We start from the raw sequence: 10,678 nt of genomic DNA, 5'->3' as shown, positions 1-10,678 counted from the left end.
TTTTTTTTTTTTTCTTTTTTTTTTTTCTTTCCTATCTTTGAATATTTCGTGTGGGTTTAAATATATAAAGTGTTTGTGTTTGTATTCTTTTGTCGAGATACAAATGGTTGTTGAAAGGGGATGTTGTTGTTATTATATAAAAAAAAATTTTTTTTCAATACGAAATATTTTATCCGGTTAATTTCGTTTTTTTTTTTTTTTTTTTTATATTTTTACACAATCGTAAAGTTTAAAATATATATTTTTATTTATTCTATGTATATATTGTTTAATTTAATTATATTGATTTATTCAAACAATAATCGATGGGTTTATATTTAATTCGAAAAATTTTTTTTCTTCGATTTGGCCATTTTGCCACCGTTTTGCCGCCATTTTGAATTTTAACTTTTATGCGTACCCCTCATATGCGAATTAGAAAAAATTCCGTTTGTTGTTTATTCGTTTTTTATATTAATAATAATTAAAAATCTTTTGTTAAATAATTATTTATTTATTTAAATAAATAATTGTTGTTGTTGTTGTCGTACAATCGACATTAAAAAAATTAGCAAAAAAAAATTTTGTTGTTCTGTTTTTCATTTGCAAGTTTCGTTAATTACATGACGGTAAATTATAATGACCCTTGACCTATATTTTATTAAAATTATTTTTTTCTCCTTTTTCTTTTTTTTTTAAATCCTTTTTTAGTCTTTTCTCCATTTTTTTTAAATTTTATTTTAATTTCCCCTCGTTTGACAGAAAAAAAAAAAAAAATTTTTAAATTAAAAAAATTCTTAACAACAAATCGAATTTCTTTTTTTTTTTTTTCGCAACGTTCATTTGTTGTGAATATAAGACCATAGTGATTTTCGTTTTTTTAATATTTTTTTAAAACTCCGCTAGGTGGCAGAGTTTTAAAAAATTTATATATAATTTTTATTATTATTATTATCATCATTATTAATCGTTCGCAATTTAAAAAAAAAAAATTGCTAAATCACGTGAACGCGTGTGTGTTAAAATGGCGGACGGTATCAAAATTCGTTGGGAATTTTTTTTAAACACTTTTTGCGTTGCGTATTTTTCGTCGCGATTAAATAAAAAATAAAAATTACATTCTATTAAGATGAAACAAATGAGAAACGAATCCTTAACTAAAATTTACAACCAAAAAAAATTATTATTATTATATCTCCATTTCCAAAAGTAGTTTAATGATAATAATAATAATAACACCTCACGTTTCGTTCTGCGCCTTAATACGTAAAAAAATAATTCAAGGTGAAGGAAAACATTATAAAAAAAAAAAAAAAATTAGAATTTGAGGTCAGATCAGACCCCCTCGATCGTTAAAAAAAAAAAATAATAATAATAATAATATTTTACACCACATATACACAAAAATTTTTTTTTTTTTTTAAATTTTGCGATGATAGTTTTAATATATATAAAAATCATTTTAAATCGTGGTCAAACTGAGGAAAAGAAAAAAAAATACCATAATAATAATAATACTAAACAATAATTACGACGACGATGATAATAATAATAATATGATTTGCAATTACAATCATCGTTTTTGTTATTTTTTAAATTTCCATTACTTGAATTGTAAAAAAAAAAAAATTAATGTGCTCATAGGCGACTTTACCCTTCAAATATTATCATTATTATTTAAATAAAAAATTATTAAACGACGTCTTATCGATAAGAAGAAAAAAAAAAATTTGAAATTTTTTTCAAAACATGACGTCATATAAAAATCGTCAAGGAAATTTTTTTTAAATAAATAAATAAGATTTAGGCCGTTTTTGATTAAATTTTTTTTTTAACGTTCGAATCGATGATATCATATATATTAATATATATTATATATATCGATGAGAAGAAATAGATAATAGACAAACGATATTTTAAAAAAAAATAAATAAATAAAAACGTTTGACCGCCATTTTGATAAATACTCAACACGGAAGAGAGTTTTAATAGAGATATTGATAAAAAAAAAATATTTGATTATCGATTGATTGATCCACGTGGATAATCGATAATATTTTATTAATAATAATAAGTGAAAAATTATTATCATTATTATTATTAAAAACTTTCTAATTTCTAGATCGAAAAAATTAAAAAATTAAAAAGTTTTTTTTAGAAGGACGTTTAGACCTCCATCGAACGAGCGCCATTGATTCGACGAAAAAAAAAAAATTTCGTATGTAGATAAGAATAGTTTTGTGATTTATAAAAAGATAATGAGTTCCGATATGTGTATAATGATTAAATTAATTCATTTTAAATTAAATCTCCCCGTGACTTTTTTCCTTCTCTCTTTCTCACGCACGTACGCACGCACACTCCTCTCTCTCTCTTCTTATACCTAATCGAAATGACTTCGTAGAGAAAGAGAGAGAGAGAGAGAGAGAGAGAGAGCCTAACTTGTTTCGACATAAGTACGACGTTATAACCACTTTCGCATTTGACGCGAGTGTCGGTTGTTTTACCCGTTCGTTATTATTTTACCTTCTCATTTTTTTTTTTCTTGTTTGTTTGTTCATTTCGTCGTGTAAGTAATTAATTATTATTATTATTATTTATATTATTTTATTAAAATTAAATCAATTATTATTATTATTAATAACAAACGTATAATGAACGAAATTCGACGTGTGCCGGTTTTATCGTGGAATCAGTCGATTTAATTTTTCAAAATGGTGGCCTTGATCGAATCGATAATTGCGGTTATTTGAATTTTGGAAAAAGAATTCACGTATATACGTCGCGTATATTTTCTAACTTCATATTGTTTTTTAAAAAAAAAAAACCGTTAAAATGTTTTTCAATAATAATAATAATAATAATAATAATAAAGGAAATATTTTTTTATTTATCGAAATTCGATTGTTGGAAACTCGATCTGGAAATACGGTGATGATTACGATTTCAATCAATTAATAAAAATTTTTGTTCTTTTTTCGTTTAATTAAAATCATTAAGTGTTTAACGATTGTTAACTTGCACTTGAAAAGATTTTTAAAAAAATATTATTATTATTATTAAGATACGTTATATCAATTAAAAAAAAAAAAAAATTCTCTCAACCAGTTTTATCTTAATTTCAAGGTTGATATTTTATAATAAATAACAATTTTTTTTTTTTTTATTATGTATTTTGTTATTTACTACGTGTACTTTGTACTATATTAATATTATTATTATTAGTATTTGTTATTAAAAGTTTTCCTTTACCCTTACTTTTATTTATAAAAGTTATTAATTAATTAATTTATTTATTTATTTGCAGTTTAAAACGAAGAAATTACTCGTTCTAAATGGCCGTTAATTTAAAAAGTGTTCTCGTTAGCGATGCTGTTGATCCACTTTGTGTGGATTTATTAAAAAGTCACGGAGTCGAAGTCGTTTGCAAATTTAAATTACCCAAGGATGAACTCATAAGAGAATTACAAGTAAAAATATATTTCTCTTTTTCATATCTGAAAAGGTTTGACGTCGTTTGTTTTAACGGTTTTTTTGTATTGTTGTTACTAGGAACACGATGGATTGATTGTTAGATCGGATACCAAAGTAACCAAGGATGTCATCAACAGCGTTTCTAATTTAAAAGTCATTGGAAGAGCCGGTACTGGTGTCGATAATATCGATTTAGAAGCTGCCACTAAAAAAGGAATAACCGTTTTAAAGTAAGGCATACCTCCCCCCCCCCCCCACACACACACACATGAGGTTGAGGGTCTAGTTGGTTGATTGTTAATTGACAAAATCTTTACTTTTCCAGCACTCCAGGGGGGAATTCTATCAGTGCTTGCGAAATGACTTGTGCATTGATAACGAATCTGGCAAGAAACGTCGTTCAAGCGTGTCAATCATTAAAAGAAGGAAGGTGGGATAGAAAATTGTACACCGGAAATGAATTGTACGGTAAGACGTTGGCCGTGTTAGGGCTGGGAAGAATAGGAAGAGAAGTTGCTCGACGTATGGCTTCTTTCGGGATGAGAGTACGTTTGCTATACTAAACATAACGAAATTAAGTACTTTAGTAAAAATTTTACTAAATGTTTATTTCCAGACTGTTGGATTCGATCCGATGGTGTCTAAAGAAGATGCTAAAGCGTTCGGAGTTGAAAAAATGGAATTGGATGAAATATGGCCGGTCGCGGATTTCATAACCGTACACACGCCATTAATACCTCAAACGAGAAGTAAATAAAATTAAAAAAAAAAATTTACGAATAAATATTTACTGATTTACTAACGTTGAAAACTTTTTTCTTTGTTTAAAGACTTAGTAAACGATAAAACATTAGGAAAATGTAAAAAAGGTGTTTGCATAATTAACGTGGCACGTGGAGGAATCATCGATGAGGAAGCGTTGTTGAGAGCATTGAAAGGTAAATAAAAAAAATTTTTTTTTTTTCTAAAATTTCGATTTAAAGGAATAAAAAACATTTCCGGTTTTAGATGGTAAATGCGGAGGAGCAGCTTTGGACGTATTCGAAGAAGAACCACCGAAAAACGACGTGACTTTACAACTTATAAAACATCCATTGGTCGTCACGACGCCACATTTGGGTGCGAGCACGTACGAGGCACAACAAAGAGTCGCCGTGGAAATAGCCGAACAATTTATCGCTCTCTCCGGAAAGAACAAACCCAATGAAAATTTCGTCGTGAACGGAGCCGTTAACGCTCCCGTACTTTCAGCTGCCATGATCGATACAAATACTCCCTGGATAAATTTAGCAGAAAAACTCGGACGATTGCTCGGGTCTTTTTCAAACAAGTCACTCAAGGGTCTGTCGTTCAATTAACGACCGTAGGTAAGCAAGAATTTCAGTCACAAAAAAAAAAAAGGTTTTCAAGATATCACGTGACCGATAAGAACCGTTTTCAGTGGAATTATTATGTGTAAATTACACGTAGATTAAGATCACAAACAATATCGGATGACATTGTGTCAATCATATTCAATTGAATGTAATTACTTATCTCGTGTATCTTTTGACATTTACAAATGAATTTTTTTTTTTTTTAGGAAAACAATTAGAAAATATGAAATTTTTAAACGTGCCATTATTATCCGGATTCCTTGCAACTCAAACCAATGCAGGTTTGAATTTGATAAATGCTCCAGCCATTGCAAAAGAAGTCGGATTGGAAGTTCAATACGGTAACAAACCTGGAGAACAACCATGTTTGGAAATATCTCTCGGATCTTATACCGTTTTGGGTAATTTTTTTTTTGAACGTCTCCCTTCGAAAACGAAAATTTACGAATAAAATAAATCACGTTAATAATTTTTCATTTTTTTTTTTTTTTTTTTAGGTACCGTCGGTGCGAACAAATCATCGGTTGTATTGTCAATAAACGGTAGCAAATTCTTGCCCTCGGGCGTTGCCATAGGTAAAAATTTCCACGTTTTCGAATCGGGTAAAGATAAACTGGATCTCAGCGCAATATTATCACAAATCAAACAAAATGGCGAACAAGTTATGAATTTAGCCGTTGCATCGGGTTTGTCAAAAAGTTTCGTACTCGCACAAACGGCAAAAGATTTATCGGTTTTAAATGTTGCCGATTTATCCGTGAGCTAAAATATACGTCGTAAATTCAACAAAAAAAAGTTAATAATTAATTAATTGGTTAATTGGTGATTAAATTTAAAAAAAAAAAAAAAAATGATATGAATATATAAAAATAAATAAATTTATTAATTAATTAATATTGGTTCATAAGTATTATTTTAAACAAAAAAAAAGCAGAAGAATTATTAATATCAACATTATTAAATTAATTTAAAAAAAAAAAAAAAAAAGATTTAACGTTTAATTATTATTATTTTAATTTCCCATACGTAAAAAAAATTATTATTATCATCATTATCAGAATTTATGTAATTTTAATTTACAACAAAAACTATATTAATAATAATATTCGTTGAATTTACTTATTATTTATCATTATTGTTTTTCTTTTTTTTTTTTTTAAATAAAATAATCAAACAGAAAATTAATTTTATACAAAATTATTAATTATATTATTTATTTTTAACGAATGATGATAAAAATTTCAAAAAATTTTTATTATTATTATTATTATTATTTTGTTCTTAACGTAACGTTTTCATTTTTTTTTTTTTTTTTTGTGGGACAAAGACTAGTAATAATTTTTAAATAATTTGATAAAATTAAACAAAACTTACAATTTGAAGTGTGACGCACTCGAATAACAATGTGAAAAAATAATAATAATACTCACTTAATAAATTAAATTAAACTTATAAATAATAACACACGAGAAAACAAAACAAATTTTTTTTAAAAAAAAAACCAAACAATACTTAACATGATACACGAGTAACTTTTTTTTAAGTATAAAACAAACTGTAAAAATATAAATATATATGCATAAAAAATAAATTTTATGCTTTTATATTGCAAATTTTGAAACTGAGACTTGGGTTATAAAGCACACATAAACCACAATTTATTATTTACTGTTTTTTTTTTTTTTTAAATTAAAAAACCGATTAGTTTGCTAAATTATACCTATATTGAATCATATGTATCTGGTTTTTCTTTTCCACAACTTTTAACATAATTAAAACAATTCTGTAAAAAGAAAAATAAATATTAACACCTCTATGGAGTTTGATACATTTAAAAAAAAAACAAAGATGGAGAATAATGTGAAAGGTAAAATAATTATTACAAATAATTACCCTAATGGAATGAGGTAAACCACACCAAAACTCGTGATTGGGAATCATTTCAATACCAGTCGCTCCTCTTAAAAATTTCAATATAAGTATACCACCGACAAAATAAATAATTGCAACTATGACTAATATTAACATAAAAACTCCAAAACCTGACATGTGTTTTGCAGTTTCAATACATGCATATTTTGTACTAAGGTTTAATACCTGAAATAAATTTTAACTTTACATAAAATATGTACATAATTAATCGTATTGAAATAAAAAAAATAAAACGAAACTCACATGTTTATCATTGGAATTATTTACAACTGTTAATTTATAATCATGAATTTTTTCATCACAGTGTAGGATAACTACTGTAGTTATAACATTATTACTAACATAAAAAAAATTATATATACATAATTAAAAAATAAAAAAAAAGTTAAAAAAAATATATATAAATTTTTATCGTGAGTAAAAAACAAAAAAAAAAAACTTACTTATTAATATTTTTATAAATAATTTCTGTTTCTCCTTTCGTGTTCATGCTAAACACTGCTTCACTATTGAGTGCCAATTTAGTAAAATTACCAATTGTTTTATTTTGTATAACATCATTATAATTAATTGGATTTACAGTTTGATTGTATGGTAGAAAATAACACAGTCCAAATTTATCGGTGCATTCATTTTTACCACCTTTATAAATCAATGGATAATCTTGACAAGGATAATATATATACAAGTACGAAGAAGTGGACACCGTCAGAGGACTGTAAAAACAAGAAACAAACAAAGAAATAAATTTTTCAAAATTCAAAAAAGAATAATAATTTTTTTAAAAATATTCTTACTTTGTATTATTCGATAAAGGTGATAAATCTATAACATCACCATCGTTATTTGAACACTGACAAGGTCCATTTTGAAAACAAAATAATTTATCATTTATCAAATCCGAATAAACATAATTAATATGAAGAATAAATAAAATGAAAAATAGAAAAATTATATTATTAATAAAATGTAAAAGGCACATTTCTATTATTATTTATTTATATAAATTCCATGAGTAAACGTTAAAACTAGAAATTAATAAATACGGTGCATATACTTAAATCAGATAAAAAAAAAAAAAAAAAAAATGTCGTCTGCAATTGATTTTACCGCGAAGTCTTATGAATAAATAAATCTCTCTCTCTCATTGCAGACGGTCGGTTTGAAATTTAAAATGGCGGATTCTTTAGAGGATTTGGAATTTAATATAAAATTTCCAACGTGTACGTCGAAAGATTTATTTAATAGAAACGTGAATGATAATAAAGAATTATTATTATATAATAACGAACAAGAAAAATTACCCGTTATTATTTTATTCGGTTGGACGGGTTGTCAAGATAAATATTTAGCTAAATACAGTTCGATATACGAAAAAAAAGGGTAATGAAATATGAATTTTTTTTAATAATTAAATGTAAATCGATTATTTTCAAACGATCACAATACAATAATTAACCTTTTTTTTGTTATAATTAAGTATAGATATTTAAATAAGAGTAAATATTTTGAGTCGCAAAAAAAATGTCATTATTTATTTCAGGTGTATTACACTAAGATGTATTGCACCGGTGAGTGTTATTTTTTTAAGGCACGATAAATTTCCTAAACTCGGTGAAAAATTATTACATTTAATTTATCAAGTTTCACTGGATAAACATCCAATTTTTTTTCACATGTTTTCTAATGGCGGTGCTTTCTTTTATCAACACGTCAGTTTTCAAATGCAAAAAAAACAATTGAAATTACAGGTGAGAATAAATATATATGTATCGATTTTCAAATTCTGCCCAAATATGTAAGTTAAAAAAAAAACAAATTGATGTAATGTAAAAGTAAACCTTTTTATTTTAAGGTAAAAGGAGCCATTTTTGATTCAGCACCTGGAGAAAGAAGATTTTATTCAGTTTATAAAGCATTGACGGCCATATTAGGTGGCCCATCTTGGTATAACGTTCCACTTGGATTTTGTATTTCAGTATTTTTATTTACAGTTTTTTTAATATTGGTAAAATTTTTTTTACAATCAAACATTTATCCTTTTTCTCTTTAACGTTCGATATTAATTTTACTTTTCTTTTTTTTTCAAAAAAAAAAACAAAAGGCAATATTAAAAGGAATAAAAGAATTTAAAAAACCTCAGACTGATCCTTTAGTTTTGGTTAATGAACCCTATAATTGGCCTCAATTATTTATTTATTCAAAAAATGACAGTTTAGTTAAATTTCAAGTAAGTATCAACAATCTCGCGTTTTTATTATTAATAATAATAATAATAATAATAATAATAATAATAATAATAATAATAATAATAAACTCATCGTTTTTTCAGGATATAGAAAAATTTGCGGACAAAAGGAAAAATATGGGTATTAAAATAGAAAAATTATGTTTTGATGATTCCCCTCACGTTCAACATTTGGTAACGCATAGAGAAAAATACATAAATACGATCATGAAATTTTTACAAAATTGTTTAGATTCTAGTAACGTAACGAAAAAAAAATTATATTAAATATATATTTATATGTTTGTTTGTTTGTTTGTTTGTTGTAAAATCATACATATATATATATATATTTCATAAGTTATTGTTATTAATGTTATTATTTTTTAATAATCCGAATTGTATTTATTATATTTTATGGCTGCACGTAAATATTTTTTAATTATTTATTATTATTATCATTATTTTTTTTACGTCACTTTAAAATTCTAACAAATAAATAAATAATATTGATAATAATAATAATAATTTATTTTAATATACAATTTTAAAAAAAATAAAAATAAAATTCATCATTATTTAAATAATTTTTTTTTATTCAAATATCAAATAATAATAATAATAATAAAAATAATCAATTTGGTTTTTTTTTTTTTTTTTTTAAACATCTAAAAGCAAAAATTTTAATTTAATGCACTTAAATAATAATAATAATAATAATAATAATAATAATATAAAAAAAAATAATAATAAAAAAACTGAGAAACGATTAAACAATTAATAAAAGGGCACGTAGGAATTAATTTTTTTTTTTTATGTATTTTAAAAAATAATAATAATAATAATAAAAATAACACGAATTTCGACCAGATTATATATATATATATATGTAAATGGCTTTAAAAAAGTATAAACACTTCCTCTCCTCCTCCTCCTCATCCTTTCCCCCTCCTTCCCTCCCTTCCCCTCCCTCAGCTAATTTACGTAAATAATTATATATATATATATATATATTTTTTTATTTATTTATCAACATTTATTTATTTTATTTTTTTTCTCTATTTATTAAAAAAAAACAAACAAAAAAGAAACCTTAATATAAGTAATGACAAAAAAAATATCATTATTATTATTATCATCATTATCTTTTTTCTATATTTTTTTATACATATATAGAAATACTCGATAACTGTTATTTGTTTGCTACCTTTTATCATTTTTTTTAATATCGTTTCACAGTAAATATTATTATTATTATAATAAAAAAATAAAAAGTAATAATAATAATAATAATGATAACAAAAATAAAAATAAAAAAAAAAAGAAGAAAATATCACATTTATATATATTTATATATTCATATTATTACTTATATACGATTATAAATTAACATATTTATTCATTATTATCATCATCATCATCATCGTTTATAAAATTATTTTTATTTAATATAACTAATATTTAGTTTATTATTATTATTATTATTATTTTAATTCCCGTTATTAAGTAAGCCCCCTTATTTAAAATGATTTGATTTCATTTAAACAATTGATATATAAAAAAAAAAAAAAAAAAAACAAAAAAAAATTAAAAAAAAATACAAACAAGCACGAATTATTATTATTATTATTTCTTAATTAAAACAATTATTATTATTATTATTATTATCGGTACGAAATAATATTATACA

At 24.3% G+C, this 10,678-nt stretch overlaps 3 protein-coding genes across 3 annotated transcripts; 2 read left to right on the top strand and 1 right to left on the bottom strand.

Moving 5' to 3' along the window:
• Positions 1 to 3,314: 3,314 nt before the first annotated feature.
• On the top strand, positions 3,315 to 4,811 carry Phum_PHUM025750 (D-3-phosphoglycerate dehydrogenase, putative; the record flags this gene model as incomplete). Its single annotated transcript, XM_002422923.1, has 6 exons — positions 3,315 to 3,449; positions 3,532 to 3,683; positions 3,779 to 3,998; positions 4,070 to 4,202; positions 4,284 to 4,391; positions 4,462 to 4,811. 6 exons carry the CDS (start codon positions 3,315 to 3,317, stop codon positions 4,809 to 4,811), a joined length of 1,098 nt encoding a protein of 365 aa, XP_002422968.1.
• A 1,738-nt stretch (positions 4,812 to 6,549) lies between these two features.
• Phum_PHUM025740 (uncharacterized protein) lies at positions 6,550 to 7,628 on the bottom strand (the record flags this gene model as incomplete). Its single annotated transcript, XM_002422922.1, has 5 exons — positions 6,550 to 6,612; positions 6,723 to 6,926; positions 7,005 to 7,078; positions 7,296 to 7,477; positions 7,594 to 7,628. 5 exons carry the CDS (start codon positions 7,626 to 7,628, stop codon positions 6,550 to 6,552), a joined length of 558 nt encoding a protein of 185 aa, XP_002422967.1.
• A 307-nt stretch (positions 7,629 to 7,935) lies between these two features.
• Positions 7,936 to 9,276, top strand: Phum_PHUM025730 (uncharacterized protein; the record flags this gene model as incomplete). Its single annotated transcript, XM_002422921.1, has 5 exons — positions 7,936 to 8,144; positions 8,305 to 8,512; positions 8,617 to 8,769; positions 8,866 to 8,991; positions 9,094 to 9,276. The coding sequence occupies 5 exons, from the start codon at positions 7,936 to 7,938 to the stop codon at positions 9,274 to 9,276; spliced, it is 879 nt and encodes a 292-aa protein (XP_002422966.1).
• Between the last annotated feature and the right edge of the window lie 1,402 nt (positions 9,277 to 10,678).

Source organism: Pediculus humanus, genomic scaffold (genome assembly GCF_000006295.1).
Source record: "Pediculus humanus corporis 1103172107382 genomic scaffold, whole genome shotgun sequence".
In the NCBI taxonomy this organism is placed as follows: Eukaryota; Metazoa; Arthropoda; class Insecta; order Psocodea; family Pediculidae; genus Pediculus; species Pediculus humanus.
This window is presented reverse-complemented; position numbering and strand designations above follow the sequence as displayed.